The 21460-nt window shown below is 37.7% G+C and overlaps 1 protein-coding gene and 1 pseudogene across 1 annotated transcript; both read right to left on the minus strand.

Moving 5' to 3' along the window:
• Positions 1-551: 551 nt before the first annotated feature.
• Positions 552-1635, minus strand: LOC141812452 (non-specific phospholipase C3-like). The gene has a single exon (XM_074700447.1). The coding sequence runs from the start codon at positions 1633-1635 to the stop codon at positions 694-696; it is 942 nt and encodes a 313-aa protein (XP_074556548.1). The 3' UTR covers positions 552-693.
• Positions 1636-13765: 12130 nt separating this feature from the next.
• Positions 13766-21003, minus strand: LOC141812453 (exportin-T-like; annotated as a pseudogene).
• Positions 21004-21460: the final 457 nt, after the last annotated feature.

The raw sequence follows: 21460 nt of genomic DNA on the forward strand, positions 1-21460 counted from the left end.
TGTTAAACATCATACCTCGAAGTCACATCGAACCACTTGTGGTATGATTACACCAATATGATGGACATCAATCGACTAAGCCTCAAGAGCCAATAAATATAATATTTTTTATTTATGATTACATCGATAGTTGTAGCAACTATAATTTATACTTATGACAATATGTAATAGTTATAAGTTATAGTTGCTACAATATATGACAGTTATGGATTATAATAGTTATAATAATATTTAAATAATTTTAATTAAGTTTAAATGATTTTAATCAAATTTAAGTAATTTTAATAAATTGATAAAAAATATTTTAATATAAAATATTTTATAATTTAATTTTGATCCAAATAAAATAATTGTACTAAAGTTGACTACTGTACTTGGATCATGATTAATATTATAAATTATAGCAACTATGAGGTATTATGATGTATGACTACTACAATAATATTGAAATAAGAATATTTTTAAAATAAAATATAGAATGTTATTTTGATAATTAAAAAAAACCTTTTTAACCATTCCATAACAAGAATTTCCTTTTAAATTTCGCCCATTAAAATAAAGCTAAGTGAAATAAACACTCTGTTTGGTTTTCAAACCAGCACATGACACGAACTAATTAAGCAACAACATGAATACACTCAAATGTATCCAATCCATTATATTATTCCTATTAACCACAGAGAGAGAGAGACTCTAAATCCTGCCGCACGTGAAGCATGACGACACCTTCTCCAGCAGGCCCTTCGCTCCGTTCACCGCCTTCAGCTCCACCACGTGCGACCCGTCGGCGCCGCTCTCCCTGCACTTGTCGCATGCCTTCCGCCACGCCTCGAACGCGCTCTTCACGTACGCCGCGCCCTCCGCCACCGTCATACCCTCCACCAGCTTCCACGGGTAGACATCCTTCGCGTGGTCGCCGTTGAGCACCGCGCTCAGCTGCACCAGCTCCTTCTGGAAATCCGACAGCTTCGCGTCCTCCGACGCCTCCATCTCCCGGAGCCTCGTAGCCTCAGGCAACGTCAACGGGCAGTCGGTTCGGGGCGTTGTCAGGGTGAGGACCGAGTCGAAGGTGCCGGCCCAGGCGTCGCGCTTGGTCAAGAAGGCCTTGAGGTTGAAGATCTTCTTGACGGTGGCGGGGATGGAGGAGTGCTCGAATTGGGAGGTGTGTTCGGGGCCGTTCGGCTCGTGAATCACGGTGCCCTTTTCGACCCAGGGAGAGATGAATAAAGCCGGGACGCGCACGCCCAGCCGGTCGAAGTTGAAGAAGAAAGGGCTCTGTCCGGCGATGCCGTCCGGGCTGGGGACGCCCTGGACCGGGGTGGGGACGTGGTCGAAGAAGCCGCCGTGCTCGTCGTAGGTGATAACGAAGAGAATCTCGTTCCATTGGGGGCTGGATCGTAGAGCCTCGTAGACCTCCTTCACCAGCTTCTGGCCTTCCGCCACGTCGTGCGAGGGGTGGTCGTCGTTGCCGGGGAACAGTTTGACGTCGAACCAGCGCTGCTCGATGACCACGTAGTTGGGGAGCTTGCCCTTGCGGCAGTGCTCCTTGAACTTCACGTCGAACTCGTGGAAGTTGCCGATGTACTTGACTTGCCGGAGGTTCCTGCGAACGGGCAGGTTCCACGTTGAGATCATTGAATTAATGAGACGAAGAAGAACAAAATACAACGTAGAATTAATGAAACGAAGAAGAACAAAATACAGCGTACAAGGTCGTAGATACTTGGACTAGTTCATTTGGTATCGTTAAATTAAGAGACAAGACCAACAAGGTTCCTCTTCTCGGACAAAAGAAAAAGAGAAGGAATATAGGAATACAAGGAGAATGTGAAGAAAAATGCTACAACATTGAGGATCATCCAACAAGATCAGGTAGGTAAGCAAAACTATTTATCCCAGAATTTTTGGCATCAAGAAAAAGTGATCTCCATCAAGTTACAAAGCTGATGGAATGAATTTGATAATTTATCAATGAAAGAAGGAGAACTTGTGAAAGATTTTTACTCTAAATTAAGTCAAGAGTTGTGGAGATGTTATTCCTGAAAAAAAAAGTTGTTGAGGAAATCTTAAAAGGGCTTCTTCGGAAATTTGAGCATATAGTTGTTATTGTTGAGGAAACAAGAGATCTCACAAAGTTTACACAATAAGAACTTGTGGGATCTTTAGAAGCACATGAGAAAACAATAAAGCAAATACAATAATCAGCCTATGAAGTATGCTTTTCAAGTAAAGGAGAACAACTCTAGAGATTTCAAAATAGAACAAAAAGGTAGAGGGGACTCATTTCGTGGACAGGTTGACAGCAGAAGTCGTGGATGGTATTTTCAAGGCAGAGGCAGAGGAAAAGCAGGAAGAGACGATCTTCATGGCAGTAAAAACCTGATAACTCAGATTCTTACTGTTTGTTTCATTTGTAAGAAAGCAGGTCATGAGTCCAAGAATTGCTATTTTAAATGCACTAGATGCAAAATTCATAATCATTCTGATAAGGATTGCTGGTATAAAGAAAAGGGAGCAAATCATAAAGGGAAAAAAAGATAGTTAATTTTTCAACAGAAGATGATAATAATAAATTATTCTTTTCTACTATGGATGATGAGAAATTTGATGAAAAATGGTATTTAGATAGTGGTTGCAGTAATCATCTAACTGGAAATTATTTAGCATTTGAAGATCTGGATAAAAATTACTCTTATAATGTTGAACTTGGTGATGGAAAGCAAGTGAAAATTGAAGGAAAAGGAGTTACTATATTACTGTAGTTCATACAAGTGGAGGTAACAAAAAATTTATTCATGATGTGCATTACTCTCCTAATATTTCCCAGAATCTTTTGAGTATTCGACAAATGATGAGAAAGAGTTACAAGCTAGTCTTTGATAATGATAGATGTGAAATTTTTGACAACAAATCTGGAGAACAAATTGTTACCGTGATGTTGATTCCAATAATCTTGTCCCCTCAATATTAAGTCATTTCAAAATACTGCATTTAGAAGTGAAAGTGTTGATGAATCTTCTTTGGCATTTGAGTTATGGTCATTTGAATCTTAAAAGCCTCTAGTTATTAAAACAAAATAATATGGTTGTTGGACTTCTAGAAATTAGAAAGCAACATGAAATTTGCGAAGGTTGCATTTATGAGAAAATGCTCGGCTTCCATTTCCAAAAACAACTTGGAGAGCTCAATTTCCTCTTGAGCTAGTGCAGGTAGATATTTGTCGTCCAACTAGAACTCTTTCTCTCAGAAACAAGAGGTATTTTCTTCTCTTTTTGATGATTTCACTAGAATGATTTGGGTTTATATCCTTGAGAAGAAATCTGAAGTTTTTAGTAAGTTTCTACACTTTAAAGCACTTGTTGAAAAGCAAAGTGGTTGTTTTCTAAAGACATTAAGGATGATCAAGGAGGAGAATTTATTTACAAACCTTTTCTCAATTTTTGCAAAGAACAAGGCATTCAAAGATAGCTTACAATTAGATATACGCTTTAGTAGAATGGTGTCGCCGAAAGAAAAATATAGAAAAAATATAGAAATGGCCAGAAGCATGTCGAAAGGCAAAGGTGTACGGTCTAAAGAATGTCCACATCTCCACAATGACATGATATTGTCCACTTTGGGCCTAAGCCCTCATGGTTTTGTTCTTGGGCTCTCCCCAAAAGGCCTCATGCCAATGGAGATACTTTCCATCCTTTTAAACTCATGATCTTTCCCATGTGTTTTAGATGTGGGACTATGTTTGCACCCTTGCAACCCAACAATCCCCCCCTCAAACAAAAGACCACTGGAAGCTCCCCTACCATTTCTCATGGTCCGGCTGCCATGTCCCTCATGGTCCAACTACCATGTCCCTCATGGTCCGAGCCTCCCCTACTTCCTTTGTTTTTCCCGAGGGTCCCCACATGGTTAGATCTGGATCATGGCTCATCCGGTGGTTAGTCCGGTGAAGAGCGCCCTCGCTCTGATACCAATTGTAGGGTCTAAAGAATGTCTACATCTCCATAATGGTATGATATTGTCCACTTTGGGTCTAAGCCCTCATGGTTTTGTTCTTGGGTTCTCCCCAAAAGGCCTCATGCCAATGGAGATACTTTCCATCCTTTTAAACCCATGATCTTTCCCATGTGTTTTAGATGTGGGACTATGTTTGCACCCTTGTAACCCAACAAAAGGGCTTCCCAATAAATTATGGGTTGAAGCTGTAAATACTACTATGCATATTCTCAATCATTCTCTTACAAAAGCAGTTCGAAATAAAACTCCTTTTGAAGCATGATGTAATGGGTTGGTATAATCCGATTGGAGATGACACGTTGGACGGAAAGCTTGACTCCAAGGTTGACTAGCTTGGTCCCACACCCTAGCTCCATGACTGAATTCTATGCTCACGCTCCCTACCCTAACAAGGTGGTAGGGCCCCGACTCGACAAACAGTTTGACTCCGACTCTCCGACTCGACAACCAACTCGACTCGAAGCACAATACTCGACTACTCCACTCGGGTTCAACACCTCGCTAAGTCTCCACTCAACCTCGAGCTCCATCTCGGACCACGTCTCGGCTCTCAATCTCGGGCAACCTTGGCCTAGACTCTCTTTGTTACCTAAGCTCCACTCGCCTAGGGCCCTGCTCAGTGCTCAATCAGCTCGGTCCCTCTGAGTCCGACAGCTCAATCCCTCTGAGTCCAATTCCTGACACTCCATCATTCAGCTTGTTAGATTGTCACGCAGAAGGACACATGCTGTGATATGATATTTGGGGTAGCTCACCTGTCCTGTTAAGGCATCATGATTTAAGATGACATAGGCTGATACCGTAACAGACGTGAGTGATAGGATCATTCGCTATAGCGGCGGTGGTGATGGAATAATCTCCTTATTAGCGATGGGACATATCCTCTAATAAAATCTTCACTGATAGGATACTCTCCTTAATTAAGATAAGACATCTTTCTCTTTCGTACTTCCATAAAATGACTCCGCCTCTCACAGGTGCAGGTACGCACACATATGATCAAGAACCTCCTTCTTCATTTTTTTCGTTTTCCTCTCCTACTGTGGTTTGACTTGAGCATCGGAGCGGTTGAGCTAGGACATCTTTTCTGGTCGTCATTCAGTTGATACTTTCTTATGTATGTATTTTATTATGGATTTGGATGTTATGTTAGTTTGATACATTTGGAGTTTATGTTTCATATTTAGTTATGTTTGATACATGTGGACTTGTTTATTATGTATGTTACTATTCGATGTTATGTTTGATACATTAGAACTTAATTTGAGTTGTTGTTTATATGGATGTGTAAGTAATATGTATTTATGTTTGTGGATGTGTTTGGATATTATGTGGATGTTTTTATATGTTTATGGATATGTTTGATGTTATGTGGATGTTTTTATATGTTTGTGGATGTGTTTGTATGTTTATATTGTATTTGTAGATGTGGTTGTGGATATTGTATTGTAAACAGGTTTCATATTTGAAGAAACAGAATGAATCTGTGATTTTTTTAATTTGCGATGACTTTTGCGACGAATCCATTTTTCGTCGCAAACTTATCGTAAATACACTGTAGTATCGTAATTGACGACGAAATTTGAAATTCGTCGCCAAATTGAGCAATTCACAGATGAGTTTTTGTGCACTGAAACTTGATACGAAAATTTTTTTTCGTCCCAAACTTTGCGATGAAATCATTTTTCGTCCCTAAATTTGGCGACGAATATTTTTTTTTGTCGCTAAAACTTGCGACGAATTTATTTATCGTCGCTAATTTTCCAACGAATTTCAAAATTTTCGTCGCCATAGGTTGCGGCGAGCTATTGCCAACGAAAAATTTGTCGTCGCCAAATTCGTCGCAAATCCCATTTGCGACGAAAATTCTAGATTTTTTTGTCGCAAAATTCGTCGTAAATTGCCTTTATTTTTGTAGTGTCCGTTCTCATCTTCGTCTTTCTCCTTGTAACTCAGCGTTTAGTGGTATTTCAGAACTCAGAGTCCTCCTCAGTTGGTCGTGGATACTGCTTTTGGTGAGTCAACATACGAGCCAGGTGTCGAATAACTCATTCGGAGGCGATCTCGAGCGGGAACACATGGCATGACAAAAAATTAATTGTAAGTCAATTTAAGGTTTTTGAATGTGTTGCTTATGCTCTTGTTCAAAATAGAGAAAAGTTTGATAAAAAAGGAGAAAACTTATTTTCATTGGTTATGCCGATGAATCAAAAGGTTATCAATTTTTCAATCAAATAATTAATCAATTAGTGCTTTCAAGGGATGTGATTTTTGAAGAAATAGTAGTATGGAAATGGGAAACTGAAGAAGTTGTTGGAGAACCTATGAAAGATATATTCTTTGAACCAAATCAATTGGTTAAAGATGTCGTTGGTTTGTTAAGGAGTAATTATGAAGATGATTCAAATTTAGAAACTCCTCCAAGAAGGCATCATTCCTTGATAGATATTTATGAATCTTATAATATTGCATTTTTTACTTGTGAACCACAATATTTTGAGGATGCTATAAAAGGAAAGTCTAGTTAAAAGCATGAATGAAGAAGTAAGGAGCATTGAGAAAAATCATACTTGTTTGCTGATAGACCTTCCAAAAAGAAAAAAAGCAATTGGCTTGAAATGGGTCTATAAGACCAAGTACAATGAAGATGACAGTGTGTGAAAACACATAGCAAGATTGGTGGCAAAAGGATATTTTTAACAACCCGGTGTTGATTTCAATGAAACTTTTGCTCTCGTAGTACACATGGAGACTATTAGAATTGTTCTTGCCTTGGCAACTCAACTAGAGTTACAAGTTTTTCAACTTGATGTTAAATCGATTTTTTTGAATGGAGAATTAGAAGAAGAGGTTTATGTCAAACAACCTCAAGGATATGAAGTAAAAGGGAAGGAAGAGAAAGTCTATAAGCTACATAAAGCGCTTTATGAGCTTAAACAAGTTCCAAGAGCATGGAATAACAAGATTGACACTTATTTCCTACAAAATAGATTTATGAAAAATCCATCTGAACCATCTCTGTATGTAAAGAAAAATGAAAGTGAGTTTTTGATAATTTGTCTTTAAGTTGATGACCTGATTTATGCAGGAACAAATGCTAGAATGGTGCAATCATTCAAAGAAATGATGATGAAGGAATATGATATGACAGATCTTGGATTGATGAAATATTTTCTCAGAATTCAAGTGAAGCAATCAAAAGAAGAGATTTTCATTTCTCAAGCAAAATATGTAGCAGATTTGCTACAAAAATTTCAAATGGAAAATTACAAACCAACAGCAACTCCTATGACTTTTAATGAAAAAATCCAGTAGAACGATGGAGCAAAAAAATGTGATCCAAATATTTATAGAAGCCTTGTTGGTTCATTGGTTTGTTTGGCCAACACAAGGCATGATATTGTATATCCTATCGCCTTAATATCCATATTTATGAATGCTCTAAGCAAGCTTCATTTTGTAACAACAAAGATGATACTTCGTTACCTTCAAGGGACTAAAACATTGGGAATTAAATATTTGAAAGAAGCGGACAACAAGTTAGTTGGTTTCTGTGATAGTGATTGGGCCGGAAGTAATGACGATAGGAGAAGCACTTCAACATATGTGTTTTGTTTGGGATCTAAAATCATTTCATGAAGTTCAAAAACTAGAATTCAATTGCATTGTCATCTGCAGAAGTTGAATATATTACAACAAATACAGTTATTCGTGAAGCAGTTTGGTTAAGAAGAATTTTGATTGATTTATAACAAAAAGGCACAGATCCTACTCTTATTTACTGTGATAATCTGGAATTTCAATGGCAAAAAATCTAGTCTTTCATGCAAGATCAAAACATATAGAGTTCCGGCATAATTGCATTCATGAGATGTGATATGGTTCAAAAGAAGGAAATTTATTTGGATTTTATCAAGACCAAAGATCAACCAGTAGATGTTCTTACCCCAAGACAATATCTATGGAAAAGCTTCAACGGTTCAAGGATATTATGAAGATTACAAATTAAGAGGGAGTGTTAAATGGTAATTTGTAGTTGATTAGCATGAAGTATTAATTGTGTTTATGTTTCTTAGGAGTCAAAGTTGAGTATTTAAGTATCTTTATCTTTTCCTAGGTAGTCAAAGTTTATTTCCTAGACTAATTAAAGGTTACTGCAGTTTATATTTTCCATGCAATCAATGTAATTGTGAAGCATTCCTCCATAAATTAATGTACTGCATACTTGTGGAAGTAATATTGGGAAAGATCAGATCGAATTTCCTTTCTCTCTTCTATGTCTCCAACACAATGAAGGTCAGTCATGGCTGGAGGAGCGACTAAGAAGGAAACTAGTGGAAATTTAAATGATAATGACGATAAATTGTCACTCAAAATTGCTCTTAGTTATATGAGTTATTATAGTAGCTAGCCTTGTTGAAACCTAAAGACATAGGAAGAGAGAAAGAGAAAATAATTACTTCATTGATCTATCATCGTAGCTAATAATTATATTTACATAACTTAACATATAGAAAGTAATATGACAAATATAGTATTAAAAATTATGAAGATAATAATAATTATAATGTGTCTTCAACGTTGAATACGACAAGTATTCTTTGATGATTGAAATTATTTTATGATTATCATCTTGGATTGCTATTTTTGTCTTCATTATTCTTTGGCAAACAACACGAGATGTGTAGAATGTTGAGTGTTCTGGCCAATACATTGTAGATGATCAAGTCATCGGTTCACGAATTGGTGGCGTACACCCTCCTCGAAGATAGCTACTGAGAAAGACAAAGAGACTTGAAAAACACTAAAAAAAAGAGTTAAAATGATACCAGAAGTGAGTCCCGGCAAACCACTTCGATGCTCAAGTTAGGATTTTGCATGAGGAAGGAGTTTGATGACTTAGAGAAATTAGGGTTAATGTGTGCATACCTGTGCCCATGTGTATGAACCACCTTTTATAGAGTCGATCTCTGAAATATTAGTGTCCGTTTAGGAAATGCTCTGAGATACCCATTTCAATTTTAGAAAGATTCTAATTATTCATATCTTTCGAAGATATTTTCCTATTTCTCTGAAAAAAATAGTCTTAGATTCCCCTGATTGTGTGAGTCGATCGTTTCCTAAGATTAAGCAGATTCTAAAGTTGAGACCTAAGACTGAGATGGATTCCGTGGGTGATGCCGAGTGATCGCCAAGGCCCGAGCTAGAGGTCAAGACTTGGGGCCGGGAAGAGGTCGACACATTGTGTCGAGTGAGTGCCAAGGCCCAAGCTTGAGGTCGAGACTTGGGCCGGGAAGAGATCGACACATGGTGTCGAGTGAGTGTCGAGGCCCGAGCCCGAGGTCAAGTGACGTAGGAGAATCTAAAGATTTTTATTATTAATGTTGTTAATTTTTATTTTTAGTAATTTTTGAAGTTTTTGGTATTTAGAGTAGTTTTGAAAAGTTCTATTTTTTTTATTTTAGATTTTTTTAAAAAAAATTTGTTTAGGTTTTTTAGGATCGAGTTTGTTAAGAATTTTTCTTAGGATTTTATATTTGAAGTCCGTTTAGGGATTTTAGGATTTCTAGTCTGTTAAAGTTTTTTCTTTTTATTAGGAATTTTTTTTAAAATTTATTAAAATGTTTTTTATGAGGAATCTTTCTTTTAGATTTTGTTAAAAAAATTTCCTTTTTTTAGGAATCTTTTTTAGGGTTTGGGTTTATATAAACATCTTATGAGTTGATATTTAGGGAGAAAAAATTTTGGTCTAATAATATTTTCGACAATGCTGTTTATTTCTCTATCTATTGTTATTCTTCTGAATTAACATGTTTTAAAAGATTATTTTCGATGTTCGCAGTCGAATCAACGGATTCAATATTACCCTCGGGATAATTGCTATCCCATTCGGCGTCAGTTGGTATCAGAGCTCTCAGATCCGATGGATCATTGTCATGGTCGTTATCATGGTTGTGACAGGCAGGTTCCGACAAAGAAAGTCTCACACCGTGATCATAACACCCAAGATGAGATTCTTGATCTACAGAGACAAGTTACAAAGTTATCCCAACGTCTAGTAGCACAAGATCATAAAAGTTAGCTCTCAGATCTGATGGATCATCATCGTGGTCGTGATCGTGGTCATGATAGACAAGTTCTCGCCAAGGAAGCGTCGCACCATGATCATAACACTCGAGACGAGATACTTCAAGATCTACAAAGACAAATTATAAAGTTATTCCAGCGTCTAGCAGCGCAAGATCGTAAAAATCGTAAGTTCATTTATTCTCCTTTTGAAAATTCATTAATTTCTAATCAAAGAGAGATGTCAAAGCACAAGTTTGATTTCAAGAAATTCAGGATCAATCGCCCCGCCACCTACAACTTTAAGAGAACGCTAGCTCCGCAACACCTCTACTTCCCCCCTTCCTCCTACGGCAGCGAGGACAACCATGAAGATGTGGACCTCGACAACATCGAGTATGAACAGTCCTACTCTCTCGATCATCCAATTATAGGAGGCGGCGAAGATGACAACAAGATCGAAATATTTGATGATCCAGTTTATGATGATGCTGATGAAGAGGAGATAGACCTAGACGAAGCATTGATCGAAGACCAGAAGCCCACTTTCTCCGACGGCAATCAACAACATGGTTCATCTATCAATGAAGTTCAAATCTCCATTGTCTCACCTTGCATTGATTCAACGTCCCAATTCATTCAGTATGAAGAAAACGAGATCGAGTTAACTGGTAATCCAATTTATGATGAAGACAAGACTGAGTCAACTGGTGAGCCAATATATGATAAGGATGAAATTGTCGATGAATTAGTCGGTGATCCAATTCTTTGTCTCGACACCGATGTTGGTGAGTTGCTCAATCAAGGCCTTGTCAATACTTCTGGGTGCGTCAATGCTTCCACTACACAGGAGACTTCTCCTTCAAAGCAAGCACCAAGCCTTGTCCAGAACTTTGTTGACCATTCAGATAATTTAGCTTCAACAGACATGATGCAGCAGCAAACAGATTTATCCAAGGACATAGAAAATACAAATATTTTAGTTGTATTAGAAGGATATAAGCAGATGCAAATAGAGGTTTCAACTAATGAAACCAAAGAAATAGTAGATGATTGTGATTTGAATGCAGGCATTCTCGTGGATGAAGGAAAATAAGGGAAGCCAACTAGCTCTTCAACAATATCCCCTTCTTCAATACATATACTTTATTAATCTTTTTTCTTAAACTCCATATCAACTAATTTGCCAACTTCAATTACTATAGCTGCTCCAATTTCTTTTTTGACATTCTGCGGAAGGATCTTGGAATGCGGAGCTCCGAGCCTCGATCGTTGTGTTACTTGGAAGTTGGACAATGACTCCTCGGATCCGTTAGGACCAGCTCTAGTAATCATGGGGAAGGTGGCGGTGACAAAGACTGTGGTGAGCACTATGACTGCATGCACGGTGGTGGTGCTTGTTATGCGTCACCATATGCAGAGTTCGAGCTTATGGCCGCGGGTCATTGCAGTGATCAAGGAGCTAGAGGAACATATCACTTCGCCTATCTTGAAGTTACGACAAGTAGCAGACGCGATGACAATGGAGATGACGGTGGATTTTGCCGAATTGATGTCAAAGGATCTTCCTCTTGGACGACCACATGATATTATTCTAAACTCAAGGACGATTTTTTTTCAACCCGGGGCGTTTGATGCAGGAGCATCTAGCAACTTGATTAGTTTATGTCTTCCGATACAACTATATTCCCCTTTGAGCTATAATGAGAAGAAATCGAGGCTATCAACCTCTCTTTTGGGCTTTGAAGAAAGATGATAGAGGCTACCAATAAGGAAGATGATCAACTCGTGACCTTCTGATGTCATATTCATCAGTGGATCGATAAGGATTTTTAAAGTCCAACAACTACTAATAAATTTTATTGATTTGGCGCAAGATGATCTTCTTCCTGGGTGACCATCTGACACTACTCTAAACTCGAGGATGAGTTTCTTTCAACCTGAGGTGACTGATGCAGGAGAATCTAAAAATTTTTATTATTAATTTTAATAATTTTTATTTTTAGTAATTTTTAGAGTTTTTGGTATTTAGAGTAGTTTTAAAAAGTTATTTTTTTGTTTTAGAATTTTTTTAAATCTGTTTAAGATTTTTAGGATTGAGTCTGTTAAGAATTTTTCTTAGGATTTTATATTTGAAGTCCGTTTAGGATTTTTAAGATTTCGAGTTTGTTAAAAAAATTTTCTTTTTATTAGGATTCTTTTTTTTTGAAATTTGTTAAGAATTTTTTTTTATAAGGAATCTTTCTTTTAGAGTTTGTTAAGAAATTTTTCATTTTTTTAGAAATCTTTTTTAGGGCTTGAGTCTATATAAACATCTTATGAGTTGATGTTCAGGGAGAAGAAATTTTAGTTTAATAATATTTTTAGCAATGTCGTTTATTTCCCTATCTCTTGTTATTCTTCCGAATTAATAGGTTTAGAAGATTATTTCTGACATTCGCAGTCGAACCAACGGATTTAATATTGCCCTGGGGATAATCGCTATCCCCCTCGGCGTCATCAAGACTTGGGATCAAAAAATGGTCGACACATGGTGCTGAGTGAGTGCCGAGGCCTAAGTCTGAGGTCGAAACTTGGGACTGGGAAGAGGTCGTGGTGCCGAGTGAGTGCTTAGGCGGGAGCTCATGGTCGGGACTCGAGGCCAGTAAGAGGTCGGCACGAGATGTTGAGTGAATGCCGAGGTCTGGGCCCGAGGTCGAGACTTGGGGCTGGGAAGTGGTCGACACATGGTGCCGAGTGAGTGCTGAGGCCCGAGTTCGAGATCGAGACTTGAGGCTGGGAAGAGGTTGACGCATGGTGCCGAGTGAGTACCAAGGCCGGAGTTCGTGGTTGGGATTTGAGGTCGATAAGAGGTCGGCACGAGATGCTGAGTGAATGTCGAGGTCTAATCCCGAGGTCGGGACTTGAGGCCGAGAAAAGGTTGGCACGTGGTGTCGAGGCTGAGAAAAGGGATGGATACATTGTTAGAAAATAATAATAATAATAAATAAATTATTAAAGTGTGACTCATGTGAAATATTAATTAATTTAAGGGACTTATTGGTCATTATGGGATTATGGGAAATTATTTTAACTTCCGAAAAGTGCATGTAGCCAACTTGATGGAAGTTGGCTATTTACGTACATGGATTCTGTCTTTCCCAGAAGAGTCTCTTCACCGTAGCCATCAAAAAGGTGTGAAAAAGAAAATGAAAAGGGAAAGAGATAGATTGGGACTTGTAGCAAGTTTCTTCTGCAGTCATTGTTTCCTTTCTCATGAATCAAGGTAAGTTGTCAATCTAAAAGTTGTATAAATAGAAATCATAAATTTCAAGATCTTTTATGTTTTAGTTTTCTGAATTATAAATTTTAAGAAAAAGTTGATTTACATGTGGTATCAGAGCGAGGTTGTGAAATTTGTGATTCTCTATGTATGATTAGTTTCCTCAATTTTTATGCACCCTAATCATGAAAATTTAAGAATTTTTGAAATGCTTGTTCGCTATGCAATTCTCAATTCTGATAAGTATAACGACTTGTTAAATAAGGATTTGGCTTGGGATAAGAATGACGTTTTTTCTCCATTTACTATTTCAACAATTATATTTTAATCAAAGTGGTATAACATGAATTGCTTTTCTATTGTTTATTTCCTAAACTTACGTACTTTTATTTTTTAGACTTGCACACTGTTATAAGAAATTGTTTACAGCTCTTTTATGATTTCAGCTTTTATGCTGCACTTTATTACTGTTATGCCAAGATATGCATGTTAAGACTGGGAACGCACATTAGCAAGTTCATTAAGAAGACAGGATGTAGGTAGACATGCTCAAAAACATATTAAGTGACGTACCATTGCCGCCATCATAATTGGTGCACCAGTCTTTTATGAGCTTCACAAAAATTTGTACGCACATCTACCAAATAATAACAATGAAATACATGCATGAGGAGAGTTTAGTAAGGAGTTGATCACACATTAACATTATATGAAAAAACACAGCAAAAAAAGTAAAAGAACTTCCACTCACCTTCCGAAGAAGTATATCTTTGTGACTACAAGCAGTTATCAAAAGTAGTTGTATTATTACATCAAGCATCCCCTACAACTTGGAGCAATGAAAACTGAGGAAAGATTGTGCTTTGCCATCACATGAAGGAAGGTATATAATGTTCTCTGCATATCTTGAAGTTCTCGCACTTCCTTAAAAGTCAAACAGACAAGGAATCATGTAAATAAACAGTACTCGTGGTGATAATTATAAAGTTTAACCGTAGTTAAAATATGATCAAATTTTCAAAAATAATTTCAATCAAAACAAATTATCAGGAACATAAGAAACCAGTTACTTAGGAATATATTCTTCTTATTGTATAAGTGGAGATATTATCATGATAAACTCCATTGAAATTGCACCATTGAAAGATTATCTCATGGTTTAAAATCTTGAGCCGTATCAGAGTTTCGGTCTATAATCGGAACGATACGGTTTCGATACTATATCGTATCATACCGATATAATTTTGATATTTTTTAAAATATAAAATATATTAATTAAAAATAAAATATTTAGCATAAATATTTAAATAGATATAAATAAATAAATTTTAAAAAAGAAAAAATATGGAATCATGATAAACAAATAAATAAATTATATATATTTAAATTAAAATAAATAAAATATATAGTTAATGAGATAATTTTATTAGGGTTTAATGAAGTCTATTTATATTATCCCTAGGAGTTGATTTAATTTATCAACCTAAGTTTTAATTAACAAATATCCAGTCCCCCCTACGTTGCAACTACCCATGCCCGTAGGTCGCACGGCCCATCCATTGTGGTCGACAAGGTCGCATGTGTCACTACCAACTGAGTCGCGCAACCCTTCCGCCGTAGCCGACGTCGTGCGACCGTTCCGTCACTATCGACATCGTCGCGCAACTCTTCTATTGCTATCGATAGGTCGCCCGACCCTTTCGTTGCTGCAGACGCGTGCGACCCTTCTGCTGCTATCGCGAGCCTGTGCCGAGCATGTCGGTATGCGGATGGAACGAAATATTTTGTCTGATACGACACGAGATTTCAAACCATTCTCTATCAACATTTTTATACTAAAGATTTAGGCGAAGCTTCCTTGATATAGAAGCTCTTCACTCAGAGGAAGATATTTACATTTTTGTAGTACAAGTACATACTTGATATGAAGGGGAGCTTTGGAACAACAATAAAGTTGTTGTTGCATGATCCGGTGATCATGGATTTGAGTCGTGGAATCAGCCTCTTGCAATGCAAGGTAATATTGTGTACAATAGATTTTTCTTCAAGACCCTACATTGACGAAAATTTCATGCACCGGACTGCCCTTTAAGTGCATATACTTGCAGAGGTTGGAACGTTGGGGAATAAATAGATAGATGCTCCTATGGATCTTAGTGTCCAAATAATACCATGATAAAAGCCATGAACTGATCCCAGAATAGTGGGATAATTAGCTGAACTATCTTACAGTTAGCAAACCTGACATCTCATTGGTTGTTAGTATGATTCTGGAGAGTCCAAGTCATGACCACTGGGTAGCAACCTTAAGAATACTATAATACCTCAAAAATACTGTCATCTCAAGATCATGGAATACTGATGGAATCAGCTAGGTTTCTACAGTATATTTGAACCAACTTAAGTATCATAAGCTAATGTGAACTATGTAATTGCTGAGAGTGTCCTTGTAATATTCTCGATCCATTAATAATATATAATGGTAGAAGGGAGCTAACTGGGGTAAGGAGGTCAAATAATTCAACCAACAACTACCTAATCATCCCTTGTTGGTGATTTCTATGTAGTCTTGAGTGGGATTTCTACATACAACTTTGAGTGAGACATTTGCAATTCATATTGGATTTAATCAAGGTTCAACTTTTTCAACAAAAAGCACCAGACTATAATACATTACACCAATTCTACTGAACAAAATATATCAATTGCCATCACTCTCAACCAACATTATGCGGAATAGACAATTAAAAGGGTCAAACTTCAATACCTCTGCAGAATAGACAATTAAAAGGGTCAAACTTCAATACCTCTGTAATGCATCCAGGTGCTGCTGAAAATGCATCCTTTGGAAGTATTTCTATCAGTCTACTTGCAATAGCAGGAAATATATCTTCTAGTATGGGTTCTAAAGAAGTGGAGAATTTGCTTATTAGTTGATTGGCCAGTACAAGAAACTCAACCATGTCTTCTGGCTGCAAAGAGCACCAGTTAAAGAGATTATATTTACTGAAAAGAAACTTTTAAATATATGAATATCTTCCTGCTAAATGATATGAGCAATTAAACACCAAAGCTACCACATCCTTATTGATTTCCACATAAAGGAAAAATCATTAATAATAACTAGGTCAAGGTGCGGTAGGACATGTAAAAGAATAAAGCCAGTTTGTTATCAACAAAATACACACTTCAGTTCTATTTAGTTAGTAGGATTAGGACAAACTCAAGTCTTCAAATTTAGAAAACTTCGGACACAAAGACGAAGGTCTAGTTTGAAATTAATTAATGGTAAAAATTAATGTTAATGATTGGGATATTATTAAAGTTGTAATAATATATTAAACTAACATAAATATTAAATATTAAAGAACATTATCATTAATTTTTTCTACTGTGATAATATCAATTGATATGCAGAAATTCAATTTTATTTCAAAATATGTTTTTTTCCAGTATACTGATTTGCATCATTTATGTTGTGTTATAATTTCCAAATATTGATAATGACACAAATCAGTTTATATAAGTTCCATAGTTGCATAGCTTGTGTCGTTAGTGCTAGAATTTTATTAATAGCTCTAAAAATGGAACAGGAAAGTATGGTGAAAATTTAGAGGTGAGAAATATAGAAATAAGATTGATCCATGAAGAGTTAGATTTTCTTAATATTTATGAAAAATTTGTTACTTTTTCATAAGTTAGAATCCACGTTCATTTAAAAAAAGGGCAGCCCGGTGCACGAAGCTCCCGCCATGCGGGGTCCGGGGAAAGGATCCATTGTACGCAGCCTTACCTTGCCTTTGGCAAGAGGCTGTTTCCAGGATTTGAACCCGTGACCTCTAGGTCACATGGCAGCAACCTTACCGTTGGCGCCAAGGCTCCCCTTCATTTATTTTTCTTAATTTTCTACATCAACCTTATACAATTGTCTCATCCCCAATGTGATGATGATGGACACAACAACTAGAGCAATTAGATAAAGTGAATAACCCAAGAAAAATTATCCAATGATATAGAATACTTGGAAAAAGACGAGAATTAAATTTGCAGAAGGTAGAGAGGAAAGGTACCTCACTCTCCACCAGAAGGTGCTTTAGAAGCACAGGAAGGAATGGAAGAATAGATGCTCCTAATATTTCAACCATGCGATGGATGAATGATGTAATCTGCAACCACCCCAACTGTTATTTATTGAAGGATGAAAAGGGCATTGCAAAAGTTTCATAAGTAACCTTATTTCGCATAGCTCTAATATTTGGACACGAAAGAAGGATTTCCAGGACAACACTCAATGTCTGCAAAATGGAAGAAAAAAAAAGAACTCTCAGATATATATCTATAAGGTCATGATTGAAATCGATCATCTTTCTTCAATTACACAAAACCAAATGTAGTTAAAAGAGTATGTGCAAAGAGTATGTATGCCTTGGGCATTTACTAGCCTTTTTAAACATAATTCCAATGGATGGGCAGCTACTCATGACAAGTCGTTCATTTAAACCCTGTTCACAAGGAATACAAACAAAGATAGAGAGATTTATTCATATAAATCTACATAAAATGCAAGCAATATAACCAAATTATACTCTATGAAATTTGAAAGCAATTTCTACTGAATATATAATAAGCTCACAACAAGGCAAATAAAATAGGCAGGAACATAAATACCAAACCTTTAGTTGATTCAATTTGTCAGATTGTAAAATATTTGTCCTTACCAATGGTATCATTTACGATACTAAACTTAATTGCTTGAATTGCCAGACATTATCTATAATATGGTTTGCATTTGATTAAGGAGCACACAACAGTTAAAACACTAATATGAAATACTATATTCAAGGATATTTTGGTATTGCTAACATTAACTTTCATATGCATGTTTTTATTGATAATAAACTGAAATCCTTAAATTCTAATCCTTGTATCAGTGGTCAAAATTAAAAATTCCAAATTAATTAAAACCAATCCTCACTAAAAAAAGTACACAAAATCAAATTATTCTGCAAACGATCAATGAATTATAACAACTTAGAAACCTAAACTGTTTTTTTTTCACTTCTAAAAGCAAAAGCACCAAAGGAGGAAAAAACTTCTTGAATTTTTTTAGTTTTCCTTTCAAGAGAATCTCCATCATTTCTGAAATTTTGAGGGCAGTGTTCTGAAATTTTGATATGTTAAGAAACAAATCATTAACCAGAAGATACTGTGTATGTAGACTACACATAAAAATTTAATCGAACAAAAAACCTTTTCTAGTGTTCACCTTACAGGAATTATGAGGAACAATCAACTTCTCTAATTAACAAAACAGGAAGAATAATTTCAGTGCTATAAAGCACAAAATTTGAAAAAAAATGGAGTTGAGAATGCAAAACACAACACCTTGCTTAAAGCATTCAAAGCCATAATAATTTGCTGGAGGGTTGAGACTTTTGCTGAAGATTCTTCCAAGCCATGTGCTTTGGCATCTGAAAGAAGCCCCTTGAGCTGGATAAGAAAAGCATTAGTCAACTTTTGGTTATTGATTAGATGATGTCAAGTAATTATGAAAATCGGCCAGAAAATGGCCCAGAAAACATAAGGAATTTCTCAGGTTCCATTTCAACCTTTTGATAAAGAGTGTCAAGAAGTGCTGCCAAAAACTCAGATTGCTTTTCTGGGGAAACATCTTCCATGCCAATTAATAATCCAATTGCCTACAAACCCAGAAAAGAAACAGGAAAAGAAATGAGAAGTTATATCAACAAAATGAGATTATAAAGAGAAGATGTTTCAACACTGAGACCTCAAATGTTTGGCTACCATCTTCAGAACCTGAAAACTTGAGATCTTTGGTAGTCCAATCTGAATTTACAAACTGGGCCACAATATCATGTAATCCCTGCATTGTAATAGAAAAAACATGTAAAACATCATCAATTAAAAAAATATCAGTAAACATGAGAAACAATACCGTGACAGAAGAGGGGGCATACTTGCAAAATCAAGTCCAGATAAGGCACAAGCCTAGCTTTCAGTAATTTGACTGCTCTCATGAAAAGATAACTTGCTCGTCTACTCACATTGAAATTTGGATGGCGTATACCTCTTTCGTCCAAGAAGACAGCCAGCACATGAGGTATATATTGAGGATTATGTTGCACAAACTTCATAAACCTTGAGAGAGTCTCAAGGTAAATCAGTGCAACAAGTCGATGATTATGGCAAGGAAATCGTGCTGAAAGGAGCATCTGCACCAACTCACCCAACAAACCATCACCAGTTCTCATTGCTTCTTCTTTTAGTGTCTCGCCCAACCGGTAGAACAAAGTAAGCATGGCTTCCAATTCCTCCACGCTACTCTCAGAAGAAGACAAGGCAGTAATTACTAAATTTCGAACAAAAAGCTGGGTGACACTGGGTGTAACACGGCAAATGCTACAAAAGAGTCTTAGTAGTTCCTTTCGATGTTCTCCCATCTGATCCTCCTCCCCTTTACCAATTTTATCCAGGATATCAAGATTATTTCTGTATATAGGATCATAGAGTATTTGCACTCTAATAGCTTCAAGTATCTGCCTAAGATACATTGCATGTTTTTCAGAGGGGAACTTCATGGTGGAGACATAATCTGACAGAAAATCAACAACATTACTCGATTTCATGTCCTCACTTTCTTGCATCACATACAAAACAGAAGGCAAAGCTTCCTCGAGGAGTTTGAGAGGTGAGTGCCCATCTACGTCTACAGAGCCCAACTTCTTGTAGCATTCTAGTGCCTCTGTAGCATAACCAGTGACCAAAGTTGGAACCTTCTGGACTAAATCAGGGTTGACAAAAACCCTACTTAATGGTAGACTGCAGAGAAGCGTCATTTTCTGGCGATGATCCATTCTCTTAAGAATGATTGCGAGAATGCAACTACCAGCAGCAGCCCTGAGTTGATCAGTTGAGCCAGGGGAGAGAATGAGGCCGAAGAGGAGGGGGACGAATGCATCGTTGGCGACCAGCCCAATGTCGATCCATGCGATGTAACGCCGCATGGTGTCTAGGGCTAAGGCGGTAAGGGAAGGGTCCGAGGAGTGATAGAGTGACACAGCGTCAAACCAGTGGCGGGCAATCTGGGGTACGCATTGTTGGCGCATGGTATCCTTGACCTGGGAGGCGGCGGCGGCCTCCTCAGGGGAGCGGGGATAGTCAAGACTAAGAAGGCCCTCATCGAGGGCAGCAAGAAAGCGAGCAAACATGTCGATGGCAGCGGGATCAGCAGCGGGAAGGGAGGGGAGTACGCAGAGGAAGGGGTCTGGCCAGGAGGACGCAGGGTACTCGTGGCGGATAAAGGCGGCGAGGGCCTGGGCGAGTTTATTCCTGAGAAAATGAGGGGAGGCGGCGGGGAGGGGGCGATCATATGCGAGGGAGAGGAGGGCGGGGCGGAGGAGGGAAAGGTCGGCGGGGGGAATGGAGGCGTACCGTAGGAGGATGACATCGTGGAGGGCCTGAAGGCACCAGAACTGGACGAGAACCGGCGGGGAACGCTGGAGGCGGTCGAGGCAGAGGTGGATGAGTGCCGAAGGGTCGGCCTTTAGGCGGTCACAGAAGGCCATCGCCTGAGCGCGGAGCGCAGGGTCTGCAGCACTATTCTCATAACAGAGGAGTATCGCCTTCTCAAGGTCATCCATCGGCGCCTTCTTCGCTAGCGCTCCGCCAGCAAACCCTAGCGATGGATCGGCTCGATGAGCAGTTATTTACCGGGAAAGAGGAAAAGGTAGGGAGGATCAATCAGCTTGCGGCGGCGGCGGCGGCGGAGGCAACTAGCATGAAGACGATGGTGGCAGCAGACGGAAGAAGAGAGTAGAGGGTTTTAAGAAGCATGCGAGTGGGCCTTCAGTTTGTCGGCGTTTATATAGTACATCGCATCTAGTTACTATTTGTTCGGTCGGTTGAAACGGACACGCCGGAAAATAAGGGAAAGTAGCCCTATGTATTTGAGATGACAAATAAAAATTAGCGAAAATTAGAAATTTTTTTCCTATTTACTTTATTAAAAATAAATATTTTTTATTTACGCCGAGAGTTTTAGGAATCCGTCTACGAGTTTTATTGAACAATTAAATATTTATTTAGAAATAAATTTAG

Source organism: Curcuma longa, chromosome 19 (assembly GCF_044706935.1).
Source record: "Curcuma longa cultivar G26 ecotype Majalengka, Jawa Barat chromosome 19, ITB_CL_G26_1.1, whole genome shotgun sequence".
NCBI lineage: Eukaryota > Viridiplantae > Streptophyta > Magnoliopsida > Zingiberales > Zingiberaceae > Curcuma > Curcuma longa.